The 22,218-nt window shown below is 40.0% G+C and overlaps 1 protein-coding gene across 1 annotated transcript in view; it reads right to left on the bottom strand.

Annotated features, from left to right (window-relative positions):
* The window catches only part of TCTN3 (tectonic family member 3), a 31,992-nt gene extending 10,143 nt beyond the window's left edge, over positions 1-21,849 (bottom strand). Inside the window, 12 exon segments of the mRNA XM_043987734.1 lie at positions 4,050-4,187; positions 6,360-6,513; positions 6,910-7,004; positions 7,863-7,967; positions 9,536-9,661; positions 10,571-10,645; positions 12,015-12,050; positions 13,369-13,484; positions 13,571-13,679; positions 13,960-14,090; positions 16,076-16,194; positions 21,348-21,849. Coding sequence (XP_043843669.1) covers positions 4,050-4,187; positions 6,360-6,513; positions 6,910-7,004; positions 7,863-7,967; positions 9,536-9,661; positions 10,571-10,645; positions 12,015-12,050; positions 13,369-13,484; positions 13,571-13,679; positions 13,960-14,090; positions 16,076-16,194; positions 21,348-21,769 — 1,626 coding nt within the window. The 5' untranslated portion in view covers positions 21,770-21,849.
* Between the last annotated feature and the right edge of the window lie 369 nt (positions 21,850-22,218).

Below are 22,218 nucleotides of genomic sequence, written 5' to 3'. Positions count from 1 at the left end.
ACAGCAGGTAGAGAAGGGCTAGGATGTGGGGTCCCATTCTTACAGGGGGAGTGGACTAGCTTTTATTCATGCCATCTTAGGATTTGCTCAGTGCCACCTTAGGGACCCCTAACTTACACAATGTGTTGCTGCTCTTATTGTGCAGTTTATAGACTATGGGCAGTTAGTGGGACCAAGGGGCCATTAAATTGGGGCCTAGCCGGCTTCTCCTAATTTAGCATAGTCTCAGGATACAGCCTCAGTTAATTAATGAGGCAGTTTCAAGCGGCTTCTATTCCCCCTACCCCAATTTATGAGACAGTTTGCAAATAACTGGTATGGTTCCCTTTCGCAATCTTCCTATTTTTGTTACCATGTACTGGCTACTTATACACTTACTATATTAACTGGGGGGAGGTGGAGTAATTAGGGAACCAGAATAAGATACAATTTCAACACAGCAAACCTCATTAAAGAAATGAAAGAGAAAACTATAGACTGGGGATTCAAATACACAGAAGTGAAGCATAAGGGGCAGCTTGGTGGCACAGTGGATAAAGTACCAGGAGGACCTGAGTTCAAATCTGGCCTCAGACACTTGATATTTACTAGCTGTGTGACCTCGGGCAAGTCACTTAACCCTCATTGCCTCACCAAAAAAAGAAGAAGAAGAAGAAGAAGAAGAAGGAGGAGGAGGAGAAGAAGAAGAAGAAGGAGGAGGAGGAGGAGGAGAAGAAGAAGAAGAAGGAGGAGGAGGAGGAGAAGAAGAAGAAGAAGAAGAAGAAGAAGAAGGAGGAGGAGGAGGAGGAGGAGGAAGAAGAAGAAAAGAAGAAGAAGAAGAAGAAGAAGAAGAAGAAGAAAGAGAAGTGAAGCATAAGCTAGAATAAAAGCACAAAACATTAACTTTAAAAGAAAATGTGCTCACTCTGCAAGGTAAACATGCTGATCTTGAAGACAGGATGCATAGAAACAACCTAAGGATCATAGGTCTCCCAGCAGAACATGATAGGACAAAAAACCTTAACACCATAATGAAAGAAATAGAAGAAGAGAACTGCCCAGAATTTCTGAACATAGAAAATTAAATACCCACTAAAAGATTCCCAGTTCACTTCTAGAAAAGTAGCTAAGGCTTCACATAGTGGTCAAAATTCAGAAACAAGTTCTGCAAGCAATCAGAAGAAAGACCTTCATATTCAAAGAAAATTTGTGCAAGACTGTTCTGCATTCACTAGAAAATGTAAGAGGAAATGGAATAACGTATTCAGAAGAGCAATGGAGCTCCTTAGGAACCCAGGGTGACCTACGCTGCAAATATGAATTTAGCAATACATGAAAAAGATAGACATTCAATAATAAGGAGACACTGGAAACATTTTAAAAAAGAAAACCAAAACTGAAGAGATTATTTGCATTTCAAACATCCAAAACAAGACATGCAAGAGGAGGGGATAAATGCAGCAGCCTAGGACAGCAACAGCAATAGAATAACATCAGAGAGACCAGTAGGCTTTCTAAATGTACACAAGGAGACGGGGGTGAAGGTGGGAATCTGGTGGAAGTAATACTGAAGAGGTAGATAAAGGGGCATTTATGGACAAAACCTGGTGATATCTTGCCTACAGGTGAGGCTTCTTTTGTGGGATGGCATTTCAACATGGGAAGGTACATGGAAAGGGGCTAGGGAAGGAGGGAAACTGAGAAAAATGAATGATGTGCTAGGGTCAAATCAAGGGGATAATGACTTCTCTGGTTTCAGAAAGAGAAGAACTTGCAAGAAAGTGGCTGATGAGGAAAGGGAAAGGTTTGAAAGGGGGTGGGGGAAAGAAGGAGGCCTTATAAATTTGGTGGTAGGAAGGGGTCCCACTTTTAAATGCTCCTATGAATGAAGAGAAATGATCTGTGAAGGGGAATGGGGACCTTTGTTGGGTGTGGCCTCAAGGATTTGGTGCTTGCAAAGTCTTGCCTGACATCAGGATAGGGGGAGTTGAAACACCTGGCATACGGGGGAATGAGAGAGAACGAATCAGAAAGGAGAGATTTTCAGGCAAATGGGGAAAGAAAGGTAACTAGTGGAGGGTACAGATCAGTGTCAGGCTGCATAATCAGGGACATGGTAGAAGGACCTAAATGTGGGACAGTAGCCTCTCTGATACCTGTAATAATAATTCTGGGAGTGAGGCACAAGGGAAAAGGGGACGACTCCAAGAGACAAATTCTACAAGGCAGTGGCAGAAACTGCCTACAGGGAAGAGACTAGAATGGATACTATGAAGCTTTGATTGTATAACAAATACAGAGAAAAGAGAGACTAGATGATTACAGGTGTTGTGAATCAGAGAATGAGGGTCTAGTGTAAACAAAGAGAAGATAGATAATGTAGCAAGTAAGAAATCCTTTTTGGAAAGGAATGCAAAAAAATGAAAATTTAAAAACAAATGAACAGGACTAGTTGAAGGAGCAGAAAGAAAAAGGGGGGGGGGAGAATTATATAACCTGATAGAAGCAGGGGAGAAAAAGGAACTAATACACAAAACTACAAAGGGAAAGGATTAACAAACAAAAGCAGGGGATCAAGGGTAAAGGGAAGACTTCCAGTAGGAAGATGAGCACCTTAAAAGGTGAAATTAGTGAAGAATATAGTACTATGTGTACAGAAGAAGAAGGAGAAAATCACAACAGTGAATAAGAGGACTGAACTTGAGATTATTGATATAGTGTTTCTCTCTCCAGATTTCCACATAGTATTCAGTTCCTTTTGCCCTCTAAACCACTCCCCATAAGGAAAATTTCACATCCATTCTCAACTGATCGCGCAACAATTCTATGAGTTGTCAAGGGAAACTCTATCCATATTGCACAGAAGAGGGAACTGAGATTCAGAGGTATCAAATTACTAGCTCAATGTCAGTCACCCAATTGAGTGCTCTTCTCTCCTAGGGGAGAATGTGCTAACGACATAAATATTACACAAGCATCTTGGAAGCTATGTCCCTTGTAGTCAATTAACAAACTGACACTTTGGTCAGCATTAACCAATTCACTAGCACTTAATAACCTCTATGAGAACTAATAAAATGGAATTTCTGAACTGGTAAAACTGATGCCCAGATGCTAAAGAAATGGAAATAATGGTAACAATGGCTCATATTTATGTCACACTTGAAGGCTTATGAACCTCTTTCCTTCCAATAAGCTTGTGAAAGACAAGCAGTGGGGTCCACTGCAGTGAGTGCTGGATTTCGAGTGAGAGACCCTGGGTTCACATCCTTACTCTGCCACTTCCTACCTGTGTGACCTTGGGTAAGTCATTGTAACTCCAGGGCCTCAGTTTCCTAATCTGTAAAATGAGGCAAATGGGAAAGATAACCTTTAAGGTACCTTTTGGTTCTAAATCTATGATCCTATGAAGGCAAAGTAATTTTGAGGCCCACCCTTTATTACAGACTAAAATTGTTTCTTTTAAAGTTTATACTAAAAGAAGAAATGATCAATAAATTTAGACTGTATTCAATAGCAATAACTGACACCATGGCCAGAAAAGTAGAGGATATTTGAATATTAGAATATGTCTTGAGTTTATGAATGATTAGAAGCTAGATAAATTCTGCCACATCAGCTGTTTAAATTTCACTTAGGAAAAATTTGCCTGTTGGTTGAATTCAGTACAGTTAAAACTGATATAATTAGATAATGCATAATTTATCTTGGAAGACGTTAACAACAGACTAGGCAGGAGATTAAAAAAAGTAGAGCAAATATTTATAGGTTGTGTTAGCACTGCAACAAGGGATCACTTTCAATAAAAGGGCAGTACAGAATAGGAGTGAAGGGAAACATTAATTCCTAGGTATAGCACAGCTCTGGGAAAACATTAGGTGCTTAATAAATGTTTATGTAACAAATGGTATATAATAAATGCCTGGCTATTGACCAACTCCAGTGAAGGGAGAGCAAGTTCTAGTCAATGGCATTAGTTGGCTTTTATTTAACATTACAGGATTAATGAATCACCTGGCCCACCACCTGTGCAGTGACATTTGCAAGTTCATGACAAAGCTACATCTTACCATTATACATTTGCACTGATACAGGTACCGGCCTCCTAACACATTAGCTTGTGGGTTGGACTGGGGGCCTACATAAGCCCATAATATCTGTATCTCCAAGGAAAATGGTATGCAACAGCAAGAGGTACAATTGTTATCCTGTAGGGAGAAAGGCAACACTATTATCAAATGATCTTACTAAGAATTATAGTAAACGTGGCATTGGGCCCAATATCCAGCCTTTAATACTGTCTATAAACTAACAGCTGTTGGTACTCTAAACATAAGATCCTTATTTAGTGATCAGTAAGTGGACAGACTATTGGGGAAACTGAGTCACATCAATCTTGCCATTCTCTTAACGATCAATGAAACCAGAAAAACAAAAAGAAGTTTCAGCTAAATATAAAAGTGGCTCCTAAGTTCTGAGAGAAACAAATAAAGGAGTCAGCAGTTGGTTTTATCACGCATCTAAAGGCAACAAGAAATAGAAGAATTTCATGGTATACTGGACTATCTCATATTGCAGTGTTCACAATAAACATCTGCAAAAAGACAGCATCAAAATAATTTCAGTTTATGAATTAACATCTTCCAAAGAAAGCTAGCCAAACAGGCAACAAGCATTTAGTAAGTGCCTCTATGTGCCAGGCCACATGTTATGTGCTAAGAATACAAAGAAAGGTTGTAGACAGTCTTTTTTTTTTTGGTGAGGCAATTGGGGTTAAGTGACTTGCCCAGGGTCACACAGCTAGTATCAATCGTCTGAGGCCAGATTGGAACTCAGGTACTCCTGACTCCAGGGCCAGTTCTCTATCCACTGTGCCACCTAGCTGCCCCTAGCAGACAGTCCTTTTTTCAGGGAGTGCACAGTCTAATAGGGTAGACAAAATCAAAACAACTATATCCAAACTATCTATGTATGTGTGTGTATATGTATATATGTGTGTGTCTATATACATACACACACACACACGCATATACATACACAATATTAGTTGGAGACCTCATCAGAGGGAAGGTTTCTTGTACAAGGTGGGACTTTGGGACTTGAAGGAGCCAGAGAAACTGGGAGAGGAAGAGATGGAGGGAGTTAGTTCCAGGCATGGTTGGTAGTTAGAGAAAATGCCAGAGCTGAGATATGGAGTGTCTTGTCTGAGGAACAACAAAGAGACCACTGTGGCTAGATCTCAGAGCACCTGGAGGGAAGTGAGGTGTAAAAAAAACCTGGAAATGTAGAAAGGGGTGAGGGTATGAAGGACTTTAAAAACCAAGCAGAGTGGGGGCAGCTAGGTGGCGCAGGGGATAGAGCACCGGCCCTGGATTCAGAAGGACCTGAGTTCAAATCCAGCCTCAGATACTTAACACTTACTAGCTGTGTGATCCTGGGCAAGTCACTTAACCTCAACTGCCTCACAAAAAAACCCCAACAAAGCAAAGCAAAAAACCAAGCAGAGGATTTTAGATGTGATCCTGGAGGTGGTGAGAAGTCACTAAGCTTTATTGAATATCAAGAGTGACAAAGTCAGATCTTCACTTAAGGAAGAACAATTTGACAGTTTTCTATTTCCACTCTCCCATATGGAAGGAAAAAAGGATCCAATGGAATGTCTGAAAGATGTGGCTCTCTGTGTATTGCTTGTCTTGGGAACACCAGACTACCAGTTTCAATGCTTTAAACCTGGTAACTTATTTTAAATGCTTTCATTTACAAAGCAATACTCCATCCTCTTTATAACTGAATCTTTGAAATAATATCTAGTCCAATCTACTCATTATACTGAGAATTTAGGTTATGTGTGCCCAAGGTCACAAAGCAAGCAAGTGGGTCTCTTAATTCTCAAGTTAGGTGGAGATTGCACTGGGCCTGGAGTCAGGAAGACCGAAGTTCAAATCTGGCCTCACACACATACTAGGTTTGTGTCCCTAGATAAGTCATTTAAACTCTGTCTGCCTCAGTTTTCTCAGTTGTAAAATGGAGATAATAATAATAGCACCTACCTCCCAGGGTTGTTGTGAGGATCCAATGAGAGATTTGCAAAAGTGCTTAGTATAGGCCCTGGCACATAGTAGGCATTTAAAAAACGCTTCTTCTCTCCCCAAGTCCAGAACACTTACCATGATGCCACACGAAGGTAAATTGAATACATATTTAACCTAACCTGAAGCATTGCCATCAAGTCCTTTTAATGGAACTAACTCTGATACAAGGAGTCCTTCTTATCTAGAAACTTTATCTAAGGAAACAAATTATTTCGATGGCACTCTCTCTCCATTTCTGCATGGTTTTTTTTTTTTGAATAACTGAAAAAGTAAATTCGATTTCATTACCTGATCATTGCAATTCTTGGTGAAGACCTGGACCCAATGTGCTGGGTGGAATGGCTCTGAATTACCCACAATGCCTAGGTATACTGGACTGGATGTTCCACCAAGAATATTATAGATCTCATCCTGCAAACGTTCACAATTTCTGTTCTCTACCCTGTAAATGTACATGGGAAGATAATCAGAGTAGAAATTTAAGAGGAATGACCTGGGAAATTAATCAATAGCTATGCACCTCAATGATGGCTGAAGACAATTCTTTCCACTTTTCCTTTTCTGTCATTCGGCAAAAGCCAAGGATTAATGGTTAATTAACACACAGCTGTAATGACCTTAGCATTAAGAAGTGCCCCAGAAGAAGCAGGCCTGCCTTGTCCAGAGGGAGTATCCCTAGAACCCAAGACAGGTCTTCTTCATGATTTTCACACTCAGGATGGAGACCCTTAAGAATTTTTTTCCATCTGTTTCCTGAACCTCCAAGCCATTTGGAACATACTATTAGCTAAAGATGAAAGACAATAAAAGAAAACAATGCTGAGACAGAGTGTATTACCTGAACTTGCAACCACTCATCATGTTCATCCCAAATTCAACTGTTCGTCTATTCACAGAGCAACTTCCATTACTGTGGCTCTGTGAAATAGTCATCTGTGAAGATAGGGAATGATGGTCAAGGAAATAACAAGAAGGAAAAATAGAAAAGAGTGGAAAATGTGGTATCTGCTTCTTTAACACAACCTATGCCTTATTATTATTTTTTTTTTTTAGTGAGGCAATTGGGGTTAAGTGACTTGCCCAGGGTCACACAGCTAGTAAGTGTTAAGTGTCTGAGGCCGGATTTGAACTCAGGGAGTCCTGAATCCAGGGCCGGTGCTCTATCCACTGCGCCACCTAGCTGCCCCAACCTATGCCTTATTAACAGCAGACTTTTCGAAAGACTCAATTTTGTCTTTCTTCTTAATTTATTAATCAGAGTATGACATTTTCTTTTTTTTAAGATGGATAAGGATTTATTATTTTGTTGATTGCCTAGAATTGAGAAAGTGATGGAGAATATGTTAATAATGAAGATTAAATTTAAGTGTCCCAATACATTTTTGTGAGGTGAGTTCATTGTTAAATATTTACCAGCACACTCCTCTTCCTTTTTTTAATCATGTAATCAAAAAAGTATTTTATTATTTTCCATTTACATGTAAAGACAGTTTTCAACAAGTATGACATTTTCTAAGAGTATGACATTTTCAAAAAAATACTTTAGTCACCTGCCAATATATGAATATTCTAGCAAAAAAAAGCATTAAATGTATACCTTTATCTGACCTACAATACACTTCAAAACTTATTGGTGATAGCTGATCAGGCAAAAATCTGGTAAAATCAATGCTAAGTTTCTAGATTAAAGATCTGGGACATTAGGAGAAATAAAAAAATTGTCAACTGTAGTTTTTTTCCCAGGATTTCTAGATTGCCTTAATAAAGCAGACTTTACTCTGATGAGGATACTGGTTCACTGGTATCATCTTTTAAAATAAGAAGGGGCATTCCAAAAATATAGCCAGGATTCCCACTTCTAGCCAAAGGAAGACCAGTTCTTCTACGGTGTGAAGTCTGTAAGAAGAAAAATAGTAAATCATAGAGAAAAAGCAAAACTATTTAGTCTAGGAACCCTTAAAAGACAAGTCTCGGTGATTTTAATGATGAAATAAGCTTTAGTTCATGTCGGCAGCAGAAGTATACTGGATTAGCAGTTGGGAACTGAGTCTAATTGCTTGGATGGATTTGGCACCTTAAGGTTAGCAAAGCCTATATGTTATCTCATTTGATTCTCACAATAACCTTGTGAGGTACTTAATATTATTCACAACTTATAGATGAGGAAACTGAAGCTGAGAGAGATTAATTTATTTGCCCAGAGTCACAAAACTAGGAAGTGTCTGAGGCAAAAAGTATCTGTACCATCTGTCCTGAGAGAATTTCCCACTTTTGCCAATTACTACATAAGAAGGCACTTCAACCTCTTGGGGCCAAAGGGAAGGTGTTGAACTCAATGGCTTTAAAATTCCCTTCTAGTCCCAATCCACTCTATTTTTTTTGGCCACTTTACATAAGTAATCTTTATTTAGTTATATTTAAGCCTTCCAACAATCCTGGGAGGTAGGTACTGTTATTATACCAATTTTATAAAATTTTTTTATCATAAAAATATTTTATAATTTTCTAGTTACACATAGAGATAGTTTTCCATATTTATTTTTATAAGATTGCTAGTTTCAAATTTTTCTCCCTCCCTCCCCCCCTTCCCCTTCCCCAAAACAGCAAGCAATCTGATATAGGTTATTTATGTACAATCACATTAAACATATTTCTGCATTAGTCATGCTGCCAATCCACTATTTTATGATTCACCAGTAATCTTGAAGCAAGGAAAAACAAAAACCACCTACTCATCCCAAATAACTGGGGTTCTGTTCAGCTTCACTGATCCAAAAAGATTAAATGATAATAGAGTTTTGGGGGAGCTATCATTTTGTAAATACTGTCTGAGAAGAAACATTGACCTTGGAATTTGTCTTTCCGAGATGTTTCTAACAAAGGTGGGAGTTCTTCCCCAGTGAAGTAGGAAGTCTTTTGTTTGGAGATCACTTTAGGGAAGATGTGTTTCATAATAAACATTATTAATTAACAATCATGGATTTCTTATGAAAATTTCATGTTTCTTTTTTCTTTGGAGAAGGCACTGAAATCATATAAATTCTACAATTATTTAGAAGTAAGGTTACATAGACGGTGTTTTCCTTTATCCTCTGGTTTACCTTTTCCTTAACATGCTATTGATCATTAGTAAACCTATCCAGAAGCAGAGAAAGAGTAAATTCAGAAAAATCAATGTCTTTTTACCAATAGCTAATGATGTTAATAAAAAAGTGCAATGGATAAAGAGGTTGAAAATTTAGATGAAAATGTGGTTGGCAGATTATTTCTGCATTTCAGATACTTGGTTATCTCCTTCCTTAGCCAAAGACTGGAGAACTGGGTAGAAAGGTTACAAAGGAAAAGCTGACATAGGTATTCAAATCCTCCCTCTGGTCCCCCAACCTTCTTAAAAAAAGATAAATCGTTTCTAACATTTCTTCTCCCCACAAGACCCCGATACCCCATAAGAAAAAGACCCTGACATGGAAACGTAGAGTGAAGTGCTGCTGTACAGAAGCTCCTGGATCTCCAGATAGGTTCGTCAGGATGAAAGAGGCAGAGATCTTCTGAATTCCAAAAGTCCCATTGGTTTCTATTTCATATATAACCTAAAATGAAACAGAAGATGAAATTAGTCAGTCAAAAATACTGGAATACTCACTGTACATAGAGCAACATACTAGGTGTTACAGGGAAGTAAAAGATATCCCGTCCTCAAGACCAATGGGAGAGTCAATGAAAAAATAAGTACCAATATTACAGTGCATCAGTACAAATGTTGAAGAAGTGTTAAAGAGAGAATTGAACAATAATTGGGTACAATTTATCAAAGACAGGTATCGTGAAAAAAGTGATCTGAGGGTAAGATTTTGAAAGAGAGGAAGATGCGTGGCTTAATAAAGAGGCAACACATTCCAGGGAGGGGACATGCACAGATAGGAAAAACAGAGCCACATAAGAAGCTGAGAGAAGAGCTGGAACAAAATCTGAGCTCAGATTTAAGGGTGGCTAACGGTGCTTAGGTGGAGGCATGAGAGTACATGTAACTGGTTTGGGTTAATGAATTTGCATTGGGTTTAAAAACAAATGAGCATAACCAGAGTGATCTGAGCACACTTTGACACCACCAGAACGACTGTTGCTTTTATAAGCAGATGTTTACAACAGCTGAAAAGACGGAAGAACAGAAACTATCTAGCAATCCGTGCTCCCCGGGGTCAGAATGTAGGCAAGGGTCCTGACTATGGCAGCAGAGAGGAAGAACAACATTTATGAAATATGGCAGAATAATGAGGAGGACTTAAAAGGTCAGCGTTTTCAAAGGTTCCAAGCCTGAGGGAAGGAGAAAACAGGACAGGATGACAATTTAGGCAAAGAAGATAATCAACCTCTATCTCTTCCTAATTTCAGTGTGTGACATACAAGTAGCTAAGAGACACTAATGCATTCTGGGAAGGTATATCAGTATTTATTAGTTTTGGAAGTAGATAAACAGACTGCACAATTAGCTCCTATACCTGAGAAACAACATTATGACAGGCATTTCCTTCTAGCCGAGGTGTAATGGGCTCAGAAGTCACTGTTATGGGCACCTGAAAAAGACATAAACAATTGGCCTGTTGGTCCAGGACACAGACATTCTGGTGACAGATTCTTCTTCAGATTCATATTACAGGGAGATGAGTTCTCTCCCCACAAGAGGTGGGCCCTCTCTTTCCTCATGAAAAATTATATTGTAAATCTAGAAGCATTCTACTTTCCCTGAAGTATCTATCCCTGATTTATGTATAGCTCCTAATTTCCCATCCAACACTATACCCTTAAGTGTTTCCATTTCCCATCTCAAGAAACCTAGGGATGAGATTTTCTCTGTCCCTTGTAAAAATATTGTGACTAGTTGGCCTAAATTGGGGGGCTAATCTGACTGGAGGACCAAACTGGGGACTTTTGACTCACTGGCTGACTGCTGTTAACTTAATATGGGCCATTTATAAAGTTCCACCACACTTGCTCCTCCCCAAATCGAGAAGCAAAAGATTAAGAAGCCTCTTCCATTTTAACAGCAGAGGGTTTATTTATGAGATACAATTTAAAATTAAGAATACAGGGAAATAAAATGTACAACCTGACTGTGTTGGGCACTGTGCCTGGAACTTTTTTAATACAATAAGGGCTGTTACGCCTCTTGCCTTAGGGTATGTTCCACCCAGCTCCTTTCACTAACTCCAAGCCCCTTTCACTTTTTTAACACCCCTGCCTCTAACTTTCCTCTCCGAATTGCCACAGCTGAACCCCTGTGTTTCTCTCTCACTGACCACTCCTTCCGTTCTCCTAGTGCTCCAGTGTCCTTCTGTTCTCTTAATCTTCGCTTTCTCCAACCTGTATCCTGTGCTGACCGCTTCTGTGCTCTCTGCCGCCTCCTGTTCTGTCTGCTCCGTCAGTCTGCCCTCTGCCGCCCCCATCCTTCTCCATTCTTCTAATCTTGTCAGTACCCTTAATCTTGTCCTTGGGCCTCTCAGTCCTCTTGTCAGCCCCCCTTGCTGTCTAACTCCCAAATCTCTCTATATATCTCCCTTCTCTCCACTCAAATCTCGGGGCTTTTTGCGCCCCCACACACACCAAGCTAATCTGCCAGCCGCCCTCGGCTATGGCGCTCAAACCTCCTATGTGTACCACACCCAGGGCTCCAGGGGCCGTGCCCCCTGCTGTGCGCCCAGGGACCTCAGCAGGGCTCTGTAGCCCAGCATCTCTTGGATAGATCCGCTCAGGGTGGAGGGAGCTGGGGCCCCTCCCCCCAGCGGTCTGACTTGGCCTCATGTACAGCCCACGAGGCTTTTTGGCTCAGCTGAAGAGGAGGGGGAGGGGCACCCTGAGGGCCTAAGGCTTTTTAATCTCAGCCCAAAGGTAGGGTCCCCAAATCAAAATAAATTTCCACACCCTTTTGATCCAACAGGTCCTCACCTGCATCTTCTCCAGATCCATCACACCTTCTGGAATCTGAAATAATTGAAAAGGAGGGTTATGAAGGTACTCTGTGTGTAGGAAATCACCAGGATCCTGCAGCAACATTTCACCATAAGCAGGCCTTATGGAGAGAAAACAAAAATAGAATGGTTCTCCTCATCATCCCAAATGCCTCCATAAACCACACTCTTCTCCATACTCCACCAGCCTCACTTGGATAACAAAGTACTTGGTTCAACTAACATTTGTTTTGACATATGATTGGAAGTAGGGTCTGGGACAGGGGTTCTTAAGCTAGGTTCAAGATTCATGGAGAGATTTCAGAGGTTCTATGAACTTGGATGGGAAAGAAAAATTACACATTTATTTTCATTAACCTCTAACTGAAATTTAGCATTTCCTCCAATTATTTAAAAATATTATTCTGGGAAGGGGTTCATTATCTTAACAGACTGCCAAAGGGATCCATGAAATGAAAAAGGTTAAAAACCCCTGAGCAGGGATTTTTAGACTTCAAATCACATTGAAAATTGGGATTCAAATCCTATTCAACTTATTTCTTTATCTGAAGGGCAATGAGGGTTAAATGACTTGCCCAGGGTCACACAGCTAGTAAGTGTCAAGTATCTGATTCTGGATTTGAACTCAGGTCCTCCTGAATCCAGGGCTGGTGCTTTATCCACTGTGCCACCTAGCTGCCCCCAAATCCTATTCAACTTAAATTAAAAATTCAATTTCAAAAATCCCACACTTTAGTAATTTACTGTTTGTTACAAGAATGGATGTATGCTTTCATTCAAACAGGTTAATACTAGTATTGTTATTGTATTTAATATGAATACTTAATATGAATTTTGTTGCTGTTTAAAGTAGTTTTCATGGCTGTGTGTGTTTCTCTCTGTGTAAAATCATTGTTTACATTGTTCTATTGGACTTTAGACACCTTAAATCAAAGATGATATATCAAAGAAGACAGAATCTATAGGAGATTAGTAGGAAACCAATAAAAGGAGGACATTATCCTCCTTTTAAAAAATTAAATAGCAGGGAAGAAGACAAAACTAGGAAATTTTTGTGGCCAAAAACATGGGTACACAGTTATAGATGAGAATTTTAGATTTGGAAAGGCCCTTAGAGGTTATCCATTAACTCTCAGTTAATAGACAAGAAAACTGAGGCTCAGAGAGAGAGGTTAAGCCAATAGCCCAAATTTACACAATTAATGAAGAGTTAGGATAAAAAACTTGGGGTTGTTTTGGGCACAAATTTGTACTATCTTACACTTTTCAGTAAGAAAACACATAGCAGGAACTAAAAGAAGTAATGCAACGATCTAGAATGGGACACGTACCTTTAAGACTGTGAAATTATGGTAAGAGGTGGCCCTGAGTGAAGGATCAGTGGTGCAGCTACTTGTTAGATTGCTAAAGAACCGGATACAGATGGTACTTCCACTTTCCAAGAATCCTTAGAAGACACAGAATTAAGAGAATAAGGGAGAAAATGACTTAAAACATGAGCAAATAAACCCCCAATGCCTTCATCTTACTCACTCGCAGGATTATTCTCAGTGCAAAGTCCTCCAGGTCCTAGTACTGTTGGCTGTCTGAATAAACTCAGTAATGACAACTGGGGAAAATATGTCAGAATGGGATCTCCCGCCTGAAAGAAACCCAGGAGTGTTTTTGTTAGCAGTGACAAATGGCCTCTGCAGGATATAAGAGAATAAAAAAATGACAGAAAAGAGTCAACACAGGGCTGACCCTGTAGCAGAATAAGTACAAAGTGTGCTGGACTAGGAGAAATGACAAAAGAGGTGAGCATCCTCTTCATTCCCAACAACTGACTGAGGTCTATCTAGTCATTAGGAAGCCTTCATACCACCCACTGCCAATTGTTTACCATAAAGAAAAAAAATCATAACCCCTTCCCATAAGCTTACCTTGTAAAAAGTGGAAAAAGTTGGCCTCAGTTGAGGTGCTGAGAAGAATGATAAACCTGCATAATCTCTGATGAAGGACTTTATGGTGGTATCACTAACCTCTACAAAGCCATCGAAGTAGTTCAATGATGCTTTAAAATAAAAATGTTTTAAAGATAAATATAAGTATTTAAAGTAAGATAATTTTTTTAATATCATCTAGCATGAGTTGATTTATTGTAGGTCTGGAAATTGAGGGCGTTTTTTGGTTTTGTGTTCTTTGTCTCAAGGCCTATAATTGCTATTTCAAGTTACTGGGAAAGATAATGAATACTATTTATTTTAAAAAATATTCAAGATCTCTGGCAGTCAGAAATTTGTTCATTGTTCGTTTGTGGCAAAAAATAATATAAAATAAGCAAACAAACAAATAAAGCTCATCAAGGAAAAGATTTTCCCTGTACAAGACTACTCTTCAATAAAATAAAAACCTATTAGCCCTAACAATATTGCGATACAGAATTTCTTATTGTCATTAAGTTATCCTCTCCCCATGATCTTGATATTATCTACATGTTACAGATTCATGGTTTTGTCATTGTTTTTACTTGTTATACTCTAGGACAGAATTCTAACATTTCTTCCAGAGTAGTGTACAACTCTGTTCTCTAGATTTCTGAAACTTTCCCTTCCTTGAAACCATTAAGATTAGGACAGAGATATAAGAAAAATGATTCAGTGTTGTATGAAGCTACCTCCTACTTGGAGGGGTTACTAATGATAAACACTTTTTGCCCTCTGTCATATTTTCTGTGCCTTTGGAAAATCTGATGAAAAAGGGAGTGATCAAGAGCATATTCCTCAATGACAGCTTATCTCCTTCTTCCTCTAACCATGAGAATCAGAATTGAAGGGGAAAGATCTCAGGCAGGACTGGGGTCTCTAAATGTTCTTCAGATGCCAGGTGTCTGTTATTCCCAATTAAAGGGTCCCTGGGGATTTATGCAGATTTCTTATTATACAAAATTGCAGCACTCAAATGAATACAATACACAGCCTCTATTGCAAGCTGCTACTTTAGTTCTAATGCTTCTTCAACTTCTTATTATAAGTAATTATGATAGTTGAAATATAGATCTACACATGTCATTTTAAGGTTTCCAAGTCCCTTTCATAAATACTGATTTGCACAATAATCTTGTGAGGTAGATACTACAGGTATTATTCTTCATTTACAGGTAGAGAAACTAATGTTCGGAAATTAAGGAACTTGTCCATGATCACACTACTCTGCACTCTTGGAAGTGGGATCTGAACTGAAGTTTTCCTAATGCAAAGCCTAGTCTCTGTCTAGTATTCCAGGCTGCTTTTCAACCCAGTAGAAACCTTAACCTTTCCTCCCTATTCCTCAGTTTTCAAGCTCCTGCAAACTGTTCTTCCATATACCTTCTCCGAGTTGTCAAAAGCCCTGAAGACTACTTTGAAGAAATATTTAACTTAAGGTAAGTTGGCTGTGTTTAATAAATCCAAGACCCAAACAACTAGGGGAAGGGCTCCCTATTCAACAGGGAGCTAAAGTTAGCAAAACAATTTCTAAAACTTCACTCCTTTCTTCAAAAATCTACTGATCTTGAATATGTAAAAATAAATTTTATATATACATATATATGTATGTATATATGTACTTCTGTATTTTGGCTTTGCTTGTTAAGACATTTCAAAAGTTTTGTTAATTTTGCATATTGTATTTAAAACATGACGGTATACTGCAAAGACAAATGCATGGTTTAACCATAACATTTTGTAACAAATACAACACTACATTGCTGTCTCAGATTCAGTTACACAATAACTTCATTTCTGTACACAGTCTTTTTATGGTTATATAGCTGATGGAGGTTTCATTAAAATAGTTAGATGTGCCTCTAACATTCAGTTAAATGTCTTAAAAGTTATCAGGACTCCTGACCCATAGGAAATGTATGTTGGAGAAGGGAGGGGAAGGCAGAGAAGTTAAAGGTTAATTAGCTGAGAAAAAGGGCAAATAATACAGAGAATCCACAAAAAGGAAAGCAATCCAAAAATCAGCCAGAAATAATGCCAACACCCAAGTAAGAAGAGAATGTTTTCAACTCACGGTTGTACAACTGGACACAAAATTTTAGACCACCATTTGGTATCATGAAAGTTCTTACATTATATGGAGCATTACTGTGGAACATAACGGAATTATCTATACATTCCCAATACTGTATCCTGTGAAGACATAAGTGAGTGAGAAACTTTAGACTACTGCCTTAAAGTGGCCTAATGTTTACAAGAGGAAAATTAAATTCTAACCATCTGTATAGAATTCTAGATTTTTAGAGCAAACACATCTAACAAGATAAAAAAGAGCACAAATCCTATCTTTAAATCAATTTAAAACCACACTGATTTAGTACCTTTTATGTTCTGATGCTGGGAATATAAAGATAAAAAACAGAGCCATGCTTACAATCTATTAGGCGGGAGGGGGAAAGAGCTGACATGTACACAAGTATGAGATGGGAGATGGAATATAGTAGAGCAAGATTCAGATGAAATGCTCTAGGAAAATTTGAGGCAGGAGACATCATTGTCAGCTGGGAGGACATCACACAGATCATTGAGTAAATAGATTGTGGTGTGTGATGCAGTGAAGTATAATTGCGTAAATGTGCTGTAAGAAATGATGACTCTGAAAAGACTTACAAGATGCAGAATGGCCTTTGCAGAACCAGGAAAATAATATACAAAATAATGACAACAATGTAAATGTGAGAAGTACTTCCTCAGGAAATTTCCAAATCTCAAAGAAGTCAAAGTTAAAAAGTTCATTGAAGTCTAGAGGGTAAAAAGAACAACATTTTAATAAAACAGTCTTGAATTTCAAAATCTGGATGTCTTCAGAAGATTCCTTTTTTGGTTGTAAGCACTCCAGTGGATCATTCAATTTACCTTGAGGTAATACTTTTTAAATATAAAATGAATTGAGCAAATATAAACAAAAGATCTTTAAGTTCACATATAGAAAACTCTCAATTTCTTTTCTCAGTCACAATCAGATCTATATGGCCCTATAAGATTATTTAATTTTGTGCTTCCCTTTTTCTCTCCCTTAACTGACTGCTCTTACAATTGCTTCACTGTGCATTTGTTATTGAATAACCAATTCAAATGATAACCTTTCTTGTTATTTCCTTTATATGCCAAATATGCCTAATTTATGCCTCCCATAACCTATCTTGATGAGTACTACCTCTGGTCCCCTGAAGAAACATTATTTTCATAATTTGATAACATCTTGGTCCCAGCTCATTTCATGACTTCCATCCCATCAATTGCACACAACAGCCACCACCAATCTTCCTTGATGTTCATCCTCCTGGAATTCACCAGCAACTCTCTGAAGTACGTATTACATGATACTGTGCATTTTAGTTATCTGTGTTTGGGTCTCATTCCCCTACTGCAGGAGGGCAGGGACTCTATATCTAAACTTGTCTCCCCAGTACCAAATTTGAGTTCTAGGCACACCATCAGAGCTGAACTACTAAAGGCTTATTGAGTGGATAAATGGTTGCATTTGGGCAGACTTTACAGGATGGATAGGAATTCAAGAGTGAAAGGAAAGGAATATTAAGCATAGAGAAGGTGATAAGCAAAAGCACAGCATCAAGAAATACAAGGCATGTTTAGGAACAAACAGGAACACTGCTGTTTGATTGGGTAGGTAAATGGATGGAGAGGAGTAATATGGACTAAAAGGGGGTCAGACTGTGAAGGGCCTTAAATGCCAGTTAACCTCTTTTTGGTAGGCAAAATGGAGCCATTGAACATTTCTGAGCAGAGGAGTGGCATGGCCAAGGAAGATTATTCTGACAGATGCAAAGATGGACTAGAAGAAGGAAACAGAAGAGGCAAGACCACCTGTAAACAGGTGAATGTAATTATTTATACAGGTCATAATGATGAAGGTTTGTCTGTACTAGGGAACATGGAAGGCTGGATGAATGATGGTGCCACAGTTAGAAATAATAATGAAGTCAGGAAACATGTTTGGGGGAATGTAGGCAAATGGAAATGTGAACCTATATCTCAGAATAGCTCAGGGATAAAGAGAAATATTTGGGAATTATCTTCATAAAGGGAGAGGTTGAAACCATGGAACTGAATGAGATCGCCAAGGGAGAGGGTAAAGAGAGATAAGAGAGGACCAAGAACAGAACCTTGGGACATAGCTGAGAAAATGGAAAGCAGATAGGAACCAACGAAGGAGGAAAAGAGAAAGTCATGAGAGAAGCAGAAAAACCATAAGAGCATCATGTGGCAATGTCCCAAGTCCATCACTCTGCTGTCACCCTGGACTCCTCACTCTGCTCCACCCCACATACCTAATTAGTGGCCTAACCTCATTGTTTCTACTTTTATGACATGCCTACACCTTAGTTCAAGTGCTCATTGCCTCCCCTAGATAACAGAAAAGTCTCTTAATCTGTCTTCTGGTCCATCCCATATTCTGCTGCCAAAGTGATTTCCTTAAGCCTCAAATATGACCAACTACCTTACTCTCCTATTCAAGCAACTCCAATGGCTTCCAATTGCCTCTACAACATAATACAAACTCTTCTGCTTGTCTTTTTTTTTAAATAAACATTTTTATTTAAAGTGTTAAGTTCTAAATTCTATCCCTCCTTTCCTCTCTCCTCCCTGAGGTGGTAAGCAATCAGATATAGGTTATCCATGTGTAATCATGTAAAACATTACCATATTAGTCATTTTGTATAAGAAGACTCGAATAAAAGAAAAAAAAATGAAAGAAAGAAAGTGAAAAACAGCAGGCTGGGGCAGCTAGATGGCGCAGTGGATAGAGCACCGGCCCTGGAGTCAGGAGTACCTGAGTTCAAATCCGGCCTCAGACACTTAACACTTACTAGCTGTGTGACCCTGGGCAAGTCACTTAACCCCAACTGCCTCACTAAAAAAACAAAAAAACAGCAAGCTTCAGTCTGTGTTCAGTCAACATCAATTCTTTCTTTGAAGGTGGAGAGTATGCTTCATCCTTAGTCCTTTGGGATTGTCTTGGATCCTTGTATTGCTGAGAATAGCTAAGTCATTCACAATTTTTCATCAATCAATATTGCTGCCACTGTGCACAACATTCTTCTTGTTCTGCTCACTTCACTATACATCAGTTCATACAAGTCTTTCCAGGCCTTTCTGAAGTCATCCTGCTTGTCATTTCTTATAGCACAATAATAGTCCATTACAATCAAATACCATAGCTTGTTTAGCCATTCCCCAATTGATGGGCATCCCTTTGGTTTCCAATTCTTAGCCACCACTAAAAGAGCTGCTATAAATATTTTTGTACAAATAGTTTTTTTTTCCTCTTTGGGGAATGTCTTTGGGATATAAACCTAGCAGTGGTATTTGTTTGTCTTTTCAAACTCTTACCTAACATGGCTCCAACCTGCTTTCTAAGCCTTACTGGCTATAACTTCCTCTTGCACACACTGTGATTTAGACAAGTTGGCCCTCTCTCTGTTTCTCACTCACAATGCTCTAGGCCTGGAACACACCCTCTCTCTACCCCACCCCCAACCCACCCCCACTCCCTCTTCATTTAAGATATAACTAAGGCACCATATTCTACATAAAGCCTTTCTTCCTGATATCCCCAACTTCTAGTGCTCTTCCTCCTAGATTACTTTTGTTTTGTTTTTGGTGAGGCAATTGGGGTTAAGTGACTTGCCCACGGTCACACAGCTAGTAAGTGTCAAGTGTCTGAGGCTGAATTTGAACTCAGGTTCTCCTGAATCCAGGGTTGGTGCTCTATCCACTGTACCACCTAGTTGCCCCTCCTAGATTACTTTGGATTAAATTACTTTGCCTATATGCACACATACATTTATTGTCTTTATATTTATGCTGCATATATTTTGTATGAACTTGTCTCTCCCATTGGAATGTAAGTTCATTGTGACTAGGGACTGTTTCATTCTTTGTCCTAGTATAACCAGCAAAGTACTGAGCACATTGTAGGTATTTAATTCTTATTGAATGATTGACATCTAAAACCAAGAGAGCAAAGATTTCCAATGATAAAGGATGGTTAGCAGTGTCAAATGTAACAGAGAGATCAAGGAGAGTAAGGAATGAAAAGAAGATCAATTGTGTTTGGCAATGTGGTGCTCTCCAAGAGAAGAGTTTCAATAGCATGGGGGCAGAAGTTAAGATTGTAAAAAGAGTAGTAATGTAAGCAGAGTAGGTTGTGAGAAAATATGGCAACCTTTAATAAGAAGTTTAGCAGTGACATAGGGGAAGTGGTAAAGTAACTGGATGCACTAGAAGGGTAAAGGGAAGGGAAGACCTTTAGAGGCCTGAGTGTGTATACACGCAGAAGGAAAGACCCTAGGGGAAGTGGAATGACAATATCAAAGAGAAAAGGGGAATGATTCCTAGAGCCAAATCCCAGAGATACCTTTTGAAAGATTGAATGAATCAAGGGCATAAGTAGAGAGATTAACTTTAGTGAGAAACAGTAATAGTTCCTTCTTTGGCCAGAGAGGAGAAAGAATGGCTGAAGATGCTTAAAAGTTTTAAGATACAGAACTGGAGAACTGAAAAGGTCCAGGAAGAGGTCCTAAATCTTCTCCATGAAGTAACTGCCCAAGTCATCTGTTCTAACTGTGGATGAGCAGACTGGGGAGGGGAGGGCGGTGGGCTTGACCACGTGAAAAATATTTAAAGTATTAGTTTATAGATTCATCATAGCAGAGCAGACAGAATGCTGGATATAAGAGTCGAGAAAAATTGGGTTCAAATTCTACTTCTGACACTTATTATTAGCAATGTGAACCTAGCTCGGCAAGTACCTAACCTCTAAGAGCCTCAGTCAACTCTCTGCGACTTCTCAACTAAGTCATAGGCTGCAATTTAGTAGAGGTTATCGTAAGATTTTATATCTAGAGCTAAAACAGACCTGAAGCCATCTACTCCAGAAACATCTTTAAACGAGGCATTTTAAAGATGGGAAGACTGATGCTCAAGGCGGAGATGGGTGATCCTCTCAATTCCAAGTCACACTGGTCCTGGGTATTTAGCTAAGTCATTAAAGTACCAGCAATCAAGATCCCATTGGTGAGTTAACCCTTTAGTTACAAGTAGTTGACCCGAGAGTTTAGTACTCACTATAACCCAAGAGTCAGGCGAGAAGCTGGGCATACAAAGAAAAGTAAAAGGCCGTCCCTGCTCTCATACTCAGACCCCTGGAGGAATGGGATAAGGGAGCTGATGGTGAGGGAAGAGAACTTAAATGGGGGCTGGGGCCGAGGCTGTTAGTGACCCGGTGGTGGGCCCGGGGTGGGGGTGGGGCGGATGCTCACTGGTAGCTCTCGGGCAGGCAGAAGGAGAAGAAAATGCTGAGCTTCGGCATGTTGCAATCCTTGTCGCAGCAGCAGTTCAGATCGCAGGATTTCGGCGTCAAGTCACACATACAGACTGTGGCAAGTTGGTACAAAGAAAAGAAATAGCGCGCGGTTAGGCTCGTATCCCAGGCAGTCCTCACCACGGGCTCCAGCTGCTCTTCATCGGACAAGGGCTCCGGGGTCACAGTTGTCAGACGCTGCAACGGGGACACCTCCTGGAGGTCCGCCCCCGGCGGCGTGGCGCCGGGAGTCCCTCCCGGGGCCTCCATTCCTGCCGAGGTGGGCGCTTCCCCGGTGGGCGAGGGTTGGATCTGGGCCCTGGCTCCCCCTGCCACTAGAAGCCAGGAGAGCACCAGCAGCTTGAGGAGCGCCGGGGTCATGAGGCCGCTGCGGCCGCCCACTCCTCAGTAGGAGCGGGAACTGAAGGCACCGCTGTCACCAGGCGCGTTGCTAGGGCATTGGCGGGGGGCGGGATTTGAGGAGGGCGGAGGACGTAGTACGTGTGACCTCATCCCGTAGACACTCACTCATTCGCGATTTGGAATTAATGACAGAGCTCTGACCAGTAGAAATCGCGTTGGTTGCCAGGCCGCGACCGAGATTTGACAACATTGGAGGCGCCTGAGTTCTCTGAGGAGTGCCGGTGCAACTCCGCAGCCTTTCCGCTAGATGGGCCTGTGCGGCCAGTCCGTGAGACTCCGGCGTTGACCGGGATGCCTGGGAATATCTGCTATTAAGAGGCTGCCGCGCCCCCTGGCGCGCAGGAGGAGGAGAAAGGGACCCGCATGAGCCAGTCATTCAGAGACTTAAACTTATGCCACCGCCAGAG

The sequence above is a fragment of the Dromiciops gliroides genome, chromosome 2 (genome assembly GCF_019393635.1).
Source record: "Dromiciops gliroides isolate mDroGli1 chromosome 2, mDroGli1.pri, whole genome shotgun sequence".
NCBI classification, from domain to species: Eukaryota; Metazoa; Chordata; class Mammalia; order Microbiotheria; family Microbiotheriidae; genus Dromiciops; species Dromiciops gliroides.
The sequence above is the reverse complement of the archived record's forward strand: the minus strand, read 5'-3'. Positions and strand labels throughout refer to the sequence as shown.